Raw genomic sequence first — 17,749 nt, forward strand, 5'->3', positions numbered from 1 at the left:
TTCACAGGTCTGATGTTCACATGAGCCAGGATCCACCTATACCCAATGGATTGTAGATAAATTAAAGTCGCCAATCAAGCATATATTATATTTCTGACAAGAATATTTTTCCATAAAAGCTCTAAACTTTCCCATTATGCTATCATAGAGCTGGGAGGCCTATAAAATGCTCGAGTAGGATACTTTCTAACATGTTTAATTTGTTCAGTATGCTACTGGCATTAAGATATATGATCTTGAAACACGCAAGGCCGTTTGGTTAAAGTCACGCATCCCTGCTTATCGAAAGATCTGAGCACGCATACAGGCTGACTTTCGTCATCCCAAGCATATACGGTTTTATTGATCTTTAACTTGTCAAAGATGAGCTTGACTCTAGCACCCCTCTTTTTTTCCTTGACTGCTGAAATGTGTTTTTCTTTAACCTTTGAGCAACTGATGAGCACCTCCTTTCCCTGAAATCAGCAAAGCGCAAGATAACTGGCCTGTTTCTTCCATTTGTCTTCTTACCAAGCCTGTGAATATGTTAATTCGAATTCAACTTGACTTTCAGTATTTGATCAAAGATGTCAGAATTTAATTTGTGCATGAGATCTTCATCTGTTTCTTTGTCTGCTTCAGCGATTTCTCTAATTATAAGGTTATTTCGCATTCAGCAATTTTCTGTATCAATTCTTTTAGCCAACAGGCAGCTCTCACCATCAAATTTACTCTCAGCACAGTCAAATACTGAAAGTTGCTTATAAACATCGTCTATGGATTCAATTTTTTTTCAGTAGCTTGAAGTCTACTGTCAACCTGCTAGAGGGAGGCCTCTGATGTTGCTTGCTTATCTCTAATTTCCGTCACTTTCGCAAGTAGTTCTTTTTGAGACTGTATGAGCTGCTCAAGCATGTTATTGCTAGATCCTGGGTTTTCTTCGATATCCCCATAAAGTTTCAGTAGCAGGCTTATTATGGATAAGCATTCAGTGACACAACAACCAAGGGTGCGTGGACACGGCAGCACTAATAAGCAGATGTAATCACTGCAGAAATCATATTTGCTTTTACCAGCCTGCACAAGAAGCAGAACTTCAGGTGACATAGTCGCGGCGGTGCTGCCGTGTCCACTGCTGGTGAATGAAGCCGGCATCCCTTTCAAAGGTGTCGGTCAGGTGATCACACGGGCATCTGTTGACCTCACTCCACGAGAAAGGTAGGCGTGACTCGTATCATCCACGTGCAGTACAACTTGTGTGTCTAATGTCGAAGGTGCGTTGATCCTGACGCCGATGTGCAGATGCAGCAGAGCGCTGTGCCTGAAGACACGTCCGTCAAGTGGAAAAAGAGCACCGTGAACGATCCAAAGCAAAGACATCTGTAGAACGCCTGCACAAGAAGCAGAACTTCAGGTGACATAGTCACGGCGGTGCTGCCATGTCCACTCACATGTGGCAGATTACCTTTATTAAAAGAAGGTGTGCAGATAGCGTATATACATGCTCTGCTGTGCTGAAAACCATGCGTTTCCTGCCACGGCCACGCTAGAAAAGGGTATAAAAGTCAAGCTGCTCGCACTTCCTCCCCACTCCTCCTCTCGTGTGCGCTTGATCACATCACTGTGAACTCGCTCTCTTGCCGCCCACCTCGATTCCCCTCGCTCGCGTGAAAAGGTGCTGGAAAACCGCTTTTATCAAGCCACCATTTTACTCGACTCCCCCTTGCACACTTTCACTCGCAGCCAAAGAACACAGCATGTGGGGCGCAAAAGTTTTTTATGGCACTTGGAATTTGGGTGGAACATCGCACTGATCCACTTTGGGGTTTGTGCGGCACGTGATTTGAGAGGTCTGTTCGCAAGCAGTCGCTTGTAATTCAGCCATTTCACCATCTGCATCTGCGGAAGTTTCCATTTATTGTGTAGGTATTTCTTCGCAGTGTCAGTGAAATTTCATTTAATTGAAATTCTATATAAACAAACTTCATTATGTTGAACCTTTAAATACATGGTGTTCCATGGACAAGAAGGTATAAAAGTTAAATGCTTCATTATTTTGAAAATTTCGTTATATGAAAGCTTGTTATATCAAGGTTTAACTGTATATATATTTAGTGCAACTAACGGTGTTCTAGTGCAGACCGCCGCCAGTTGCACTTTGTTCCTTGAAGAGACAGGGTGTGTCGAACGAGCTCTTGAAGAACATTTTGCAATGTGGTGAATGGGGTTTATATCATGGATCTGGGTCCTCAAAGAGGCGTGACATAACACTAACATAATTCTCTCGTATCTGCCCCGAAATCGACACTGCATATTTACCACATGGCAGTGACAGGTTCAAGTGAGTGACATAGGGAACTTCAAAGCCAAAATCAGTCTTTTAGGCAACCTATGCCCACAAAAGATCGTCAAACTAGGCATTCATATTGGCAACCCTGAGAACTCTTGTATAGTAACCAACATTGAGAGTGCATGTATCTTGTGAAGAGAGGAAAGCACGTGAATTCATATCATATGCGGAAGCAAGCAAAAGGCATTGCAAGCAAAGGACACGTGGCCACATGGTAGGGGCAATAAAGAGACACTTAAAAAATGCAAGTCTGATAAAGCATTCTTTAAAAACTTTATTTGTTTGAATGTTGCGGTGATAGGTTGATTATTGAAAGAGAAAGCTGTTCAAAGTTCCATTTTTCAATTTGACGTTGTAACCCAAGTGCCAGTGCGCGATTGTAAAGTCGCGAATTTCAATAGCAGGTAGGTTTCACGTAGATCCGTAAATGTTCCTGAAACTTGCTCATTTCAGTCTTTGGCTTCTTCATGATACATCATACTTTATCTTTGTCAATAAATAATTAGCTGTGCTTGAGCTGGTGCCATTAAAATCTATGATGTCATGATGAGCTGGTGCAAGGACTTCAAGGCAGTGTCCTGCCTTTTTGCTTCCTTTCCGCTTTATCCTGATGATAGCAGTGGCTCTTTTGATATTGTAGAAGGATATTTTACTAACACAGGTAAATAATTTCTCATTAAATATATGAGTGATCAATAGGTATTATGGCATAAATGTTTTCTGCGAAAGTTACTAGAGAGAACTTGGATACTTCAGTTTTTCAGCTACCATTGCAGCAAGGGGTAGTGCATGGATTTGATGCTTTTAGCTTTGAATGCTGTCATGCCTCTGCAATGGTTCATGCTTAGTTGTCACTGGATGGAAATAATAAATTGGTGCTGTGGTCCTTCAGAAAAAATGAAGAGACATGTGACCCACTGGTGCATGTGAGACAGGAATCTGAACCTTGTGTAGCGAACCTGCCACCTCCCCTGAATTTCCTGTAATGTTTACAAATTTCGGCTCGCTTTACAAATGTGTCAAGCTCCATGAAAAATACATTCTGTTCTGCAAAAGGGTTCGCTCGTCGGTCTCTGATTCTTCCGTTGGAAGTCTTCTGATGGTGAAAGAACCCCAGTGTACTTGCTCGGAGGAAGTTTATACAGACAAGTTTCTGAAGCAGGCAAATTTGGCAACAGCTAAGTCGCTGAAATAGCCAACTGAAAACGATGTCTTGCTTTTCAGTCTTAACTGTTCCAAGTTTGTGTGCTGTGTCTGAAAGTAAAGCATGGTTATTAAAGTGCAGATGTATCCCTCAGAAGACATGTGTTCAGAGCAAGCTTTAATAAAAATGCACAGTCTTCCCTCCCCCTCTCTCAACAACCATCGGTAATGCGTATCCAAGCTTCTAAAAATTTTAATGTACATGGGCTCGCAGGTATGTTGTAAAGTTGGCTGCTACATCAAACGCATCGAGCACTTGGCAAGCTTGGGTCATTTGTAGCCCTGTTACGCTCCTCCTTTGTCTTTCTAGGCTCGCAAGGCAAAACTTGTCTTGGCAAAAAGCATCTTGTGCCATCCGTGATGGAGCAGCTTGTTGCAGCCAAAGTAGCTCGGATGGAACCAGGCACGCAGTCTGAAGTCAAGGCAGCTGCAAAGTCCTTATCAAGTACGGTTCACGCTGCTCCTTCATCTGTTGAAGACGGCATGCTGAATTCGTCGAGAACAGTGAATGTACCTGAGGTCTCCTTGTGTCCAAACCCAGGGCTGACTAAGAAAGAAGGTGATTGCTGTCTTGGTTTTAAAGGGGGCAGGCAGATGGAAAATTTGGGGATTCTATCATTTACAGTTGTTTATTGGTGAGAGCAGCACTAATTCATCAAGTTTGGTGAAGTATTTAAAAAGATTCAAGTTTAGTGTTTAATAGATATAAGGTTCAAGTTTATAAAGATTATAAGTAATTTAGAATTTAAATTTAAGATTTAGAATAAAAGTGTAAGGTTATAAGGATTCAAGTTTGGTGGCTAAAGGATATTAGTGGAAATGAAAAATGGTTAAAGTTCTTTCCTCAATTTTCACATGTGCCTGAGGTGCTGCTGGAATCACAGTGCTGGTATGTTGGTGTGTCATTACAGATTTCAAAGAAGTTTAGCATGTTTGGTTCATCATGCAGAGTAATGCTCATTTAGCTCTAACCTGTTAACGGCAATAGAATCTTGAAGATATGAATCTCTTCGGATGCGCAAGAAATTCATATCACTTAAGAACTAACAAATTGTGAAATTGCTCGCGGCGATGCAAGGGGTGACCTGGTCAAATTTTTTATATCTTATATATATATTTTTTTATTTGTAAGAACTTGCTGTATCTCATGGCAAGATATTACGAAGAAATGCACAGGGGAACTTGAGACACTTGCACCTTTTTAGTACGTCATCTTCGAAATTGAGAATGAAATCGGGCTTGGGCAGGTGCTGTTGCACCACTCATCGGGCGGTTTTCCGCTGATGCAATGCCACCATCTTGGTATCGCTGTAAGCACGAGAGATCAGAGGGGGAGTGGCTTAGGTGCCCTGGCAACATGAATGTGACCAGAACATCAGCACGCCGGCTTTGCCAGGGATCGTGCGGTGACTGGGTCGTTCATGTCACCTGCCGCAGCACAAAAGACGGTTCACAACATTCAAAATTCAAGACATCAGCTAATGAACTTGGGCTGCAACTTTTCAAAAATTCTTATCATCCCAAAAATTAGTATCAGGCGTGATCGCATCACTGAAACTCTACTGAAGTCCCAACCAGTCGCTGTCCAAATCGCTTGACATCATTAGGAGCTAGCACAGGAACTTCGAGTACATCCTTCATTTTAATATGAATAGCGTTTTTGACATTGTCGGACCAGTTTGCTTTTTGGCTATCTAGCTATCTTGCGAAAAATGTGGGCCGATTACAAAAGTAGTGCAGTCTAAAATGTGGGCCCTTCACGTGGATAATGCCCCGTGGTATCTGCTGCTCTTCAGTGAACCTCTTTTGATGGCAAATTGGGTACGTGCCAGAGGGTATGCGTGACTCTGCAATGAACCTCTTTGATTTGACTTGCTGTCTATGTGCCACTGGGTATGCGCTGACTTCGGGGTGCCGGCACCAGAAGGTGCAGCGTGTCCAGAGGCGAGCTGCGAGAGAGGAGCTTGGCAGCAGTACGCGCCTCGTACACGACATGTCTTGGCTATTTACATACTTGGGTAGCCAGTAATAGAAGAGTTCTGCACTTTTCTTGCTTGCCAAGGCACCACTTAAAGTATGATTGATGCTTCTGGCATTCCAGATGTATAGTTTACAAGATTAACTTAATTAAAAAGCCTCTTCCTACGTACCTTTTTTTAGTTACATTTTTGAAATTTGTCCACATGTCATGCATGCCACTTAGTTGCTCAAGTTCTATGTATCACGCTCAGTTTTCCTTGTAATGTATGTATGTATTTTCAGGAGTACTTCTACTCTTGTTTGCACATTATGCTTATCATACTCGTTGCACAGCAGTTGCTTTTTTTCTGGCCTGCAGATCACTGAGGCATGTCTGCTGTCATATTGCATCAGCCCAGCTCTATCTCAATTTCAGTATTAAAGATATATAAAAAAAATAACTTTTCGATAGGGGTACGTTAATACCGAATAGTACATTTCGTATTGATATTGTGTCGAATACTGGAAAATTATTCACAAAATTTTACAAATTTTTGGGCAAGAAAACATAGTGGTGCACAAGCTTGTGAGACTCCCGGCATTATATAACAAGAATGTAGCATGCTATCGGTAACCTAGGTACATAGAAATCAAAATACTATACAGTACGGTCTACTCTTATACGGAACACCGAATTAGTAAGCCAGCACTTGTTACAGCTCGGTTCTAGTATGTGAAAGTCTGGAAAATGTTTTTTTTTATCAATTGAATTTCTGTTGAACAGAATCAAGTGTATTTCTTTCCCACTGAAGCTACGAATTAGTGATGTTGATCTGTGCTGAACCAACAGGTTCTCAGTTTAATAGTGGACCTGTTTTGCAGCAATCCGTTCACTATTGGATAAGATGTTTTGGTTACAGATATTTCTCCAATGTGCAGAAATTCTGCCCCAACTTTACGGCAGGTGGTTTATCATAAGGCCAATCTGTGCGACAGGCGAAATGACCGCGCATGACATGGCTCAATCGCTGCTGATGGTAAATAAAGAGCAGGTGATGTCCGCGCAGTTTCATTGTCAGGTTCAGCACGTGATTTGTCAAAGATTCTGAAATCTAGAATGACATGAAAAGTTCGCACCACACCGGGTAGCTCATCAATTGTTTCAGTCCCAAGATCATGCATGCAGGTTATGGTGGCAGTTGCTGAAGTGGTATGAAGTTCGTCGCCACATATTCAACACGATCCACATGCCTATTGGCAGCTACTAATCAGCCTGATCTTTGCACATGCTTTTGCGCTTTACGAAATACATGCTGCTGTTGTTGCTGTTACTGCTGTCCATGTCACGTTATCATTTCAATCGGTTCTGTGGAACCGGACGAACTTTGTAACAACATAGCTGGCCCTGGCCGACACAGCACCATTGCATGCAATCTTGCAACGGGCCGACGTCGGGGAGGGTCCGCTCTGACAAAGTCCGATGCCACTTCAGTTGGGGCTGGCTCGCCTGCGGTACTCTCAGTGCTCCATTTGCGCCACTAATGAAGTGAAAAGCTCGTTTGGGAAGCATCAAGCACGAGCGGCTCCATGGCTCACACAACGTGTGGCACTACGTGGATCTCCATATAGAATATTCTAAAAATTGAATAGTAGATGTTCGACTCGCGCATTGAATTATTTGAATGTTCACTAGTCTATTCACCTCGGGGTTATTTCAGTATTTGCACACCCCTACTTTTCGGTGCTTTGTTGATGCATGCAAAAAAGGGCATAAGTTGTTTCAGACATAGAACAGTACACAGTTTTCGACTAAAGTTTCTAGAGGGAATTGATGCACTGTATTGTTTACAGATGCTGATACCATGGTGGTTCAGCCAGCATGGGGCACGAGCACATGGATTTGTCTAAACTTCCTCTTTCTGGCTTGCGACTTTGGAAACTGACAATTTCCAACATGGTATTGCATTTCTGATGCAGTACCTTGTTGCAGTTATTGTAACTCTCAATTATGTGTTTACTTCCTTCATGGGTTTAGAAGATATGATTGCCCAGAAAGTTGGAAAGACCAGGAGTAATAAATAATGTGTAACCTGAAGCCACCAAGAAGACAATTTCTCGGTGCTTCAGGTGACAGAAGAGACAAGAGAAAAGAAATCAAAGCATGGCATGCATGCGCCACCAGCAGTTGCAAGACAGTGCGATAATCGGCAACATTGTTTACAACACTCATTCCCATGGTAGCCCAGCAATCGCAGCTCCAGAGTCCCCTCTACTAATTTATGTAGAAAACTATGGTACCATACAACCAGCCTGAACACTCTGACCAATTTAGAAACATTTTCAGTCTAGTGACTATAGTAAGCGATTTCTGGTTTAAGCCATCAAGTCTTCTATGAAAATTGTTGAAAATTGCAGAATTGAAAAAAAAAGCTTGTGTATAAAGTTTACAACGCTAGCTTAACATTAAAAATGGATGTTACAACACTCAACTGCATTTAATAGTACATGTAAAGTGGACGAAATTAATGTATTGTACACGCTTAAATGTAAACCATGAATTTGTCTGCTCAAAAGATGCAGTTTACAGAACTCCAATAGTATCTGTTTTTGGTGCGGAGTTACAGATTTTTGAAGTTTGTGCTTCAATTTTTCTGAAAATCATAAGTTTTCTGGAATTTTGTTTGGAAATTTGAGAGCCTAAATCAACATTTTGCTTCCTAGAGTCGCAGTAATTTAGCATTCTTTCATTTAGCATTCATTCATTGAAGTTGAAGTTGAGCCTGAGCTGAAGCTTCCTTCTAAGTGCTCTGCCTCTGTAATGTTATCCTTCATGACATTGTTTTGCCCCAGTCTCGCAGGGCAGAAAACGTACCAGGAGCAAACGGCAAGCAAGCTCTGCCATGAGGCAGCACGTCATGGCCAAAGTTGCTCGACTGCGAGCGGTCATGCAGGACAAAGTTGAGGCGGCTGCCAAGTCCACATCGTGCTCCATCAGAGCTCGCCCTACATCTTTGGAAGGCTGTGTGGAAAACACCTCCAAGAGCACACAGGCCACTGGAACTTTGGATGCATCCGAGGTTGCCTTGAATGCAGAAACGGAGGAGCCAGCTGAAGAGAAAGGTGAACGCAGCCTTGCTTTTCTTTTTTAATTGCAGATTCTTTAGGGCAATACTTAAAATGGGCAGCACTCGTTATACCCTTGGCCAGAGCCTAGTGGGGTTCTAAAGGAATACATGCAGGCAATAGGTTAAGAAAAAATGCAGACAAGATACACGAAATTATTTTTTCAGCAACCACTATTGGCGCAGCACTGTCTATGTTCATTAAAACAGGTCTCCATGCAATATACTTTTGATATAACTGACTATATTACTTGTGTAGTTTGGCCTGCCTGTAATATCCCTGCAACAAAACAAATTCTACTTTTAATACATCCGGTTACAGTGGAGTACTGGCTACAACAGACTAACTTTTGGGCTAAACTTTGTGTAGATACAGTGCACATAACATTGTAGTTTGCTACAGTGGTGTGTGCAGGTGTGTGTGCTTGCACGTGTGCACAGCAGTGTGCCACATACAGCTTTTCCCAGCTGCTAGACGATAGTGTAAAAGTACACTTTCTCTTGAGTTTACATACATACACACATGTCATCTACACATGTTAGTTTTATGTGCTGAAGGTTGGGCAAGTTTAGTGTTACTGTCACGTAAACGTTAACGCCTGGTACGCTTGCTTGAACAGGCAGAAAGCACACATGAACGCAAGGTGCAGCACACACACACAAGATTAATTCGATATGGACTTTTAACAACAGGAACATACGTTAACGTTCACCACTTATTGCAAACGGACTGCGTCCTCCCTTGCTATGCTTTATGCTCGCACTATCGCGTTAACCAACGTCTGTGCTGCGATCGTCTATACACTATAGTAGGGGCGCTTACAGTACCGGTTCTGTTTGGGCCGGATATCGACGTCCCCCGGTCTGTGGTCCGTCATTGCAATCCGGTCATCTTCAGTCGCTGCTGTCCGGCGTCACCGATGCCCCGGCCGACATGACGAAGGCACAGTCACTGAGGAGCTGTCGCGCTCCGGCAGAGCGGGGCTCGTGCTGGCTGGCGCTCCTGGTGCGCGCTGGCCCAGCTTAGTTCGGTGACGGTGACTGGCTGCAGCCAGCCTCCGCGCATCTACGTTCAGCGGCGTAAACGCTGACGTGTCCTGGCAGGTAGGTCCAGGTCAGCGGTAGTTTCGGGAACATCGGTCATCTGCTCGCCGAGCCTGGTACTCAGGCGGGACGTCGATGCATCGCCTAGGTACTGGGGCAGGACCCAGAGAGGCGATCTCCGGCCGTCTTCTCCTGGAACGCTGCGCCCCGGCCACCACGTCCTTCTCTGCACATGCCCCCTTCTCCAAGATGGTGGCTCCACACGCTCGCTTCACTCCCTCTTTCTCATCTTCTTTCTTCGTTTATGCTTATCTATCCTGACAGTTGCTCTTAAGTGAGTTCTTTTTGGCGTTAGTGTCACTCACAAGTTGCACTTGACACTTGCCAGAATGTCCATTCCACAAACTTGGTTCACTTATATAAACGTGCTTTGTCTCAAAAGTAGCAATGGTAAATATAAAAAACAACTGCACACAAATGCTATTGTTTTTCTCCTATAATATTGTTACGTAAGAAGACGCCGATGAAAAGCTATATACAAGTATATTTACAACGTAATACGCCGCACTTGGCCAAGAGGCAACAGCTCGTGCTAGCCTCCAATCGTCGTCGTCTTCTTACTGCTCCCCTCTTCGTCATTGGAAATACTATTTCGTATAGCACTATCCCCGGTGCCAAAAGCGTCGTCCCGGAGCGACTAAAGGCCGGACTCGGAAGCAGTGTAGTAGGCCTTGAGCCTACAAATGTGCACGACATCACTAGATGCCAGAGTAGATAACGAGGTTGAGCTCACAGGAGCAATTTTGTACGTCACAGGTGTCACCTGGCGCAGCACGCAGCAGGGCCCTGTATATAGCGAAAGGAGCCTTTCTGAAAGTCCGACGTGACGAGAGGGTGACCACAGGAGCACGAGCACACCAGGCGAAAACTGTACATCACGGTGGCGGGCGTTGTACTGACGCTGCTGAGTGGTTTGCGAGTCCGTCAATCGAGCACGGGCAAGCTGGCGTGCATGTTCGGCGAGGGCGATGGCGTCATGCGCATACTCGCTTGTTGAGATCGCAGCTAGAGGAAGTGCCGTTTCAAGGGGCAAGGTCGGTTCGCGACCGTAGAGTAGATAAAATGGAGAAAATCTGGCGGTGTCGTGCCGAAAAGAATTATAAGCAAATGTGACTTAAGGAAGGGCAATGTCCCAGTCATGGTGGTCCTTGGAAACGTACTTGGACAGCATATCGGTAACAGTACGGTTTAACCGCTCTGTCAGGCCATTGGTTTGAGGATGGTATGAGGTAGTCAGCTTGTGTTGAGTGGAGCAGGAACGCACAATGTCGGCGATAACTTTCGAGAGGAAGGTATGACTACGGTCAGTAAGCAGCTGTCGCGGGGCGCCATGAAGTAAGACAATGTCACGCAAGAGAAAGTCCGCGACGTCAGTGGCGCAATTGGTAGGGAGAGCCGGCGTGGTAGCGTATCGGGTGGCGTAATCAGTTGCGACGGCTACCCATTTGTTCCCAGAGGATGACGTGGGAAATGGACCGAGGAGGTCTAATCCAACACGAAAGAACGGTTCCACAGGGACGGTGATCGGCTGTAAATAACCGGAAGGTAGCACCTGAGGTGTTTTCCGACGCTGGCAGGGATCACAGGCAGCAACATAGCGTCGGACGGAGCGAGCGAGACCAGGCCAATAGAAGCGGCGGCGGACGCGGTCGCACGTGCGGGTTACCCCCAGATGTCCTGCAGTGGGTGTGTCATGCATCTCAAAGAGCACAGTCTGTCGTAGATGTTTTGGCACGACAAAAAGAAGATCAAGGCCATCAGGGAGGAAGTTCCTTCGGTACAGAATGCCGCCCTGGAGGACATATCGGCGAACGGATGCGTCGGTAGGTGTAGAGCGCAGACGCTCGATGAGTACTCGCAGCGATAGGTCTCGGTACTGCTCATCAGCGATGTTAGCGAAGGCAGACACAGAGAAAATGCCATTGGTGGTACTACTGTCGGCGTCGTCAGGCTCGTCTACTGGGTAACGAGACAGGCATTCAGCGTCCTTGTGTAGTCGGCCAGATTTGTAGGTTACAGTATACGAATATTCTTGGAGGCGTAAGGCCCAGCGACCAAGTCTTCCTGTGAGATCTTTCAGTGAGCATAACCAGCAAAGCGCGTGATGGTCGGTTACAACGGAAAAGGGTCGGCCATATAGACATTTTCATCCGCGGTGGGGCAGCAGTGCGTGCGGCACATATTCTTGATGTTTTCAGATATAAAAGACGTGCGCCGTATGTCGAGCTCATGTATACGCGTTTTTTGTTGCATTTAACACTGCAATTCACTTGTCAAACACTCCTACACTGCAACAAAACTGGTACCAGATGTAAGGTTCTATAAATTTTTAGGTTATTGTAACTTACGTTTCTCCGGACTGTTTAACCGGAAGTCTTCTGGGAACTATGTTTGTAAGCATGAAAAGGGTCTATAAGTATGGGCGGAACTTCGCAACCGCCCAAACTAGGACCAGACACACACACTCAGTGATGGAATAGTAGCGCTCAGAGGGTGAGAGGAGCCTGCTGGCCTAAGCGATAACACGGTCGTTGCCGCCCTGACGTTGTGCCAGTACTGCACCAGTTCTGTGACTGCTGGCATCAGTACGGACTTCGGTAGGCGCAAAACGATCGAAATGGGCCAGAACGGGAGACGTTGTGAGAAGGTCGATTAGATGCGAGAATGCAGAGGCCTCGTTATCGCCCCACTGGAAAGGGGTGTCTTTTTTCAAAAGCTTGGTTAGTGGTCGTGCTATGGCCACGAAATTTTTCATGAAACGGCGGAAGTGCGAACAAAGGCCGATGAAGCTGCGTACATCCTTGACACACTTCGGAACAGGGAAGTGTGTAACAGCATGGATCTTGCCTGGGTCCGGTTGCACTCCGTTTGCGTCAACGAGATGCCCAATGACGGTAATCTGGCGACGGCCGAATTAGCACTCCGATGTGTTGAGTTGCAGACCGGCTCGACGAAAAACATCCAGGACTGCCGAGAGGCTCTCGAGGTGCCTAGTGAACATTGGGGAGAATACTATAACGTTGTCCAAGTAGCACAGGCACGTAGACCATTTGAAACTGTGAAGAAGGGAGTCCATCATGCGTTCAAAAGTGGTAGGAGCGTTACATAGACCGAACGGCATCACTTTGGATTGATAAAGACTGTCGGGTGTTACAAAAGCAGTCTTCTCGCGGTCGAAATCGTCCATGGCAATCTGCCAGTAACCGGAGCGGAGGTCAATAGAGGAGACGTAGCGAGCACCGTGGAGGCAGTCAAGGGCGTCGTCAATCTGAGGTAGGGGATACACGTCCTTTCTGGTAACCCTGTTAAGGTGCCGATAAGCCATGCAAAAGCGCCATGGGCCATCGTTTTTTGCCAGTACAGCAGGTGACGCCCAGGGACTACATGACGGTTCTATGATGTTCTTAGTAAGCATTTTGCAAACTTCTGCGTGAATAACTTGACACTCAGCTGGTGACACTCGATACGGGTGGCGATGAATAGGAGGGGCATCACCGGTAATAATACGATGTTTAACAGCTGTAGTTTGGGCCAAAGGACGATCGTTAAAGTAAAAAATATCGAGGTAGGAAAACAGAACGCGGTAGAGCTCACGAGCGTGCTCGGACGGCATGTCACGCGCAATAATTTTCTGTAAGTCGGCGATGGTACAAGTTGCCGACTGCGATGGTAGAGGAGGATCAGCTGAATTGTCGACTACTGCAATAGATGCTATTGAGTGATCCTCGAATGAGCAAAGCTGAGCCAGAGACATCCTGCGTGGCAGCACTTGTGTCGTCAAGCCAAAATTGACCACTGGCAGGCAGACGCAATTCACCCTAATAAATAAAACGGTATGAGGTACTGTGATCCCGTGTGTAAGTAGGACGTCTTGCACAGGAGCTGCGATGTAGTGACCATCGGGCACTGGTGGGTTTGAGTGGTTTGGTGAGTCAACGTAAGTCATTGCCAAAGGTGGCAAGCGAAGTTGGCAGAACTGAGGCGACTGGGGTGTGGTTCAGCTGGATCCAGAACAGGCAGGTCAAAGCGGAGAGTACTGGCGGAACAATCGATGAGAGCAGAATGTGCGGAGAGGAAGTCTAAGCAGAGGATGATGTCATGGAGACAGTGGGCGATGAGTGTGAATAGCACGATAGTGGAGCGATCGGCGAAGGAGACGCGGGCGGCACACATACCAATTACAGGGGCTGTTCCGCCATCGGCGACATGGACAACAGGAGTCGGGGCGGGCGGGATTATTTTCCTCATCCGGTTGTGTAGGTCAGCACTCATTATCGACAAATGCGCCCCAGTGTCTATGAAAGCAGATACAGAAACACCATCGACTTGCACGTCAAAAAGGTTCAGATGAGTGGGCAACGTCAGTGGAGGATTTGGCGGCGTAGGGAGCAATGCAGCATCACCTCGAGGCGCTGCATCATCTAGTTTTCCGGCTGGGAGCAGCGTCCAAAGGAGTCGGTGAAAAGGAGCGACGTGGCTGGGGAGGGCGAGATTGTTGTCGTTGGGGCGAAGGTTAACGAGCATAGGGGCGGTTCGGCGTAGGAGAATCAGTGGCGGCATTATCGGAGCGTGCGGAATAGGGACGAGAAGGGCCACCTGAGGGGCGAGAGTAGGCAGTATAAGCATACCGGGTCAGGGAAGTCCAGCGACTGCGACAGTGCCGACAAATGTGCCCGATTCGAAGGCAGTGAAAACAAATAGGCTTGTCGTCAGCAGTGTGCCATTCAGAGGGGCTGCGGAAACGTGGGTAAGGAGATGTGGGACAGGGCGGAATCGAATAAGCCAAGTGGGTATCGGGGCGATGGGCCGAGCAGATGGTGTGAAGACCCATGTTTTCGAACTCCTGGAGGACAACTGCCTGGATCAGGGAAACTGTGACTGCAGGTGCGTTAATGGGGCTGGAGTCAAAGGCAGCCGGATAGGTGGCCTCAATCTCATGCCGGACGATTCTGGTAATATCGCCAGTGCTGTTGGGATGAGGAGCATCGGCACAGGAAGATGTTGCTGGGGTCTTGGGCAAACTGCTGGCCGATACGTCGGCTTTTAGCGAGTTCCAGGCGGCGGCACTCTTTCATAACTGCATCCACCTTCGCGACGTTGTTGAATACGAGGAAGTTGAAGGTGTCATAGGCAATGCCTTTGAGGATGTGGGAAACCTTGTTGGACTCAATCAAGTGTGCGTCAACTTTGCGGCACAGAGCCAAGACGTCCTGAATGTACGTGACATAGGGCTCTGTTGACGTCTGCACACGGCCGGAAGGCGCCTTCCGCGTGGCCAGTTAGTGACCATAGGGGTTGCCGAACAAGTCTCGGAGCTTTTGCTTGAGCGAATCCCAACTGGTGAGCTCATCTTCGTGCGTCCGAAACGAAACTCGAGGTGTGCCACCGAGGTAAAAGACTATGTTGGCGAGCATGATAGTAGGGTCCCGCCGGTTATTGCGGCTGACGTGTTCGTACAGGCTGATCCAGTCCTCGACGTCTTCCCCATCTTTGCCCGAGAATATGCCAGGATCATGAGGAGCAGGGAGAGTGATGGAGGTCGTCGAAGTGGCAGCAGGTGTCGGAGGCAGCTGAGTCGAGTTGTCATCGCCGGGAGCTATGAAAGAAGGCTCGATGTACCGTCCGCTGCGAAGCTCCGTGACGAGGTACAGAGAACGTCCACCTCCACCAGATATGTTACGTAAGAAGACACAGATGAAAAGCTATATACAAGTGTATTTACAATGTAATGCGCCGCACTTGGCCAAGAGGCAACAGCTCGCGCTAGCCTCCAATCGTTGTCGTCTTCTTACTGCTCACCTCTTCATCATTGGAAATACTTTTCCGTAGCAATATATTGACAACACTTTGTTATGAGCACATGAAGCCAACAGATAATGAAAGCAAACAAAACGTGGCGGAAATTCATTGTAGTTCTGAAATTGACATGTAAAAATGATATGATAAAGAAAAATGAAACTGGATGAAAATTAGACAATTAGTTTCTTCATCCAGTTTCATTTTCCTTTAGCATATCATTTCTGCACTTAAATTAATAACTAGAAATAGTTTCCCTTATGTGTTCCTTGGCTTCATTATTTGTTGACGCTTCCCGAGCAGCATTTCTGGCACTGGTGCAGCCAAGCTTGGTATCTTTGCACAGTGCCAAGAACACTGTCTGCCCTATACTTTGATGCATCCAGCTCTCATTCTCTCAAGTTCCCGTGCAAATGAAAGTATCTCTGAAATTGATGGGCCAGTAATACCACCAGTAAAGTTTCGTTCGTTCTCTGTCCTCGCTTCACCGCTGGAACTTGAAGCTTCTCGGACGATGATCGGCAGTTGTTGATCAAACGCAGGCAGGGAGCGATGAGATCAGATGTACAAGAAATATTTATAGGTAAACTTTTCTATATACATGGCAGGTAAAACAAATACATTACAAACTTGAACAATTGAGAAACAAAGTCTCACTCTTCCACTGTCTCAATGACTGTTAGAGCCCAGACTCGTTTTAACGTACATAGTACGGAGGCTCACTGATCTATCAGCAATCCTGATTTCAGCCAAGTCTGAGGGACAGCATGTCGTCCCGATTTTTATAGCCCAAATATACAAAGAAAAAAAAAGGCGGTAGGGCTGTTGGCCCGTCCCACAGGTTCAGTTGCCAATCAGAGTCAACCGTTTGTTAAGCCACAACCCACAGGGATGGGCTTACTCTGAAAAATAAGCATATTGGAAAACAAAGCTCTGTTCCTTCTTTCCCTAAAACTCCGTTGCCCTCTCATTTCTCCGTAGTTCGTGACGCACTTAGCAAAACACGCCAGGCCTGAACAAGTTATCGCTAGGCCGCCTCAAATCCCAAGGGCGTCTCTAGGCCGCAAATGTCTCGGAAGCAGGGGCATCGACACCACGTAGTGCAGCTGTACTCAAAGTATGTCCGCGTGGGGGACTGATGGCCCTCCTTGTCCTTCAAACGTATTGTCTACAAGACAAAGTTCTCCGAGTGCGTGTTTCCAAGACGCCGCCGTCCGAATGCACTCTTCACGTGTACACCGCATCCCTACAGCGTGCACTGTAAGCTGGCCTTCGACACCACATCGGCAGTCGCACCCTACAACAAGGCTGGCGATTTCGTTCCGGACACGTAGAAGAATAGATCCCTGCTCAGAACATGCGGCATGGGGTCAAAGTTGCTAAGCCCTTCTTAACCTCGGCGGCGCCTCCAATTAGTCAGGTACTCGGAAGCCAGATCCACAATACCATGTACAGCGGTCCCTTTCAAGGCTGGTCTGTGTGGACTCGTGTGACTGTCGGCGGACTGCCGGCACCATGCGCACAATACCGACTTTCCGGAATCGTCACTTGCCCTCCTGGCGCCTGCCACGACGCGTCACCCAACATTGAGCGGTGCCTGTGACCCCACATAACACAGCAACTGTTGCCCGGCTGACATGGGGGGAAGTGAACCCCCTCTCTATACACAAAGCACGTGGCCGATTCGTGACACTTAAGAACACGAACAATCAGAGCGACCTTACACCACCCCATGGCTGTTGGTGCAGCAAACTATTACCAAGCAATCCAGCATCAATAATTACTTCAAGTATTCCTGCTACATGAGAAGCAAACATAGCATGCTTGTGTCACGCAGTTCGATCCTTCTTTTTCAGAGCTTTATACTTTTCGAGTAATTCAAAAATACATTTAATTTCAAGATTTTTTGCGGTCTGGTGGACTTCAAATTACCAAGGTTTTACTGCAGTATTCGGAGCCCAGAAGCAGAGACATGCCAGTGTAGCTTCTGTTGTAAACAAGCTTGGTGAATGTACACAACTTGCACATGCCTAACTGCCGTTGTGGCAGATACTTTGCCAACAACAGAGGCTTTAGCAGCCATGTGACCACAACTCCATCAGATGTAGTTTGTGCTTTCAAGATGAAGGTGAGCGTACCTTCGACCGCTCTGAGCTTGAGTGCACCACTATGAAATAACTACAGTAGAACCTCATTGATATGTTCCTGCTGTGTACGTTTTCGTGGCACCAACGTT

General features: G+C 46.5%; 1 protein-coding gene across 6 annotated transcripts in view; it reads left to right on the forward strand.

Moving 5' to 3' along the window:
• LOC142590650 (uncharacterized) overlaps positions 1 to 17,749 on the forward strand; it is a 95,702-nt gene that overhangs the window by 41,715 nt on the left and 36,238 nt on the right. For 3 of the 6 annotated variants that reach the window (XM_075703026.1, XM_075703025.1, XM_075703030.1), the window contains exons 3-4: positions 3,843 to 4,091; positions 8,342 to 8,611. In XM_075703026.1, the coding sequence (XP_075559141.1) occupies positions 3,843 to 4,091; positions 8,342 to 8,611 (519 nt within the window). The remainder of the gene's footprint in view (positions 1 to 3,842; positions 4,092 to 8,341; positions 8,612 to 17,749) is intronic. The other 3 variants (XM_075703029.1, XM_075703028.1, XM_075703027.1) reach the window with 2 other exon arrangements.

Source organism: Dermacentor variabilis, chromosome 8, assembly GCF_050947875.1.
Source record: "Dermacentor variabilis isolate Ectoservices chromosome 8, ASM5094787v1, whole genome shotgun sequence".
Taxonomy (NCBI): domain Eukaryota; kingdom Metazoa; phylum Arthropoda; class Arachnida; order Ixodida; family Ixodidae; genus Dermacentor; species Dermacentor variabilis.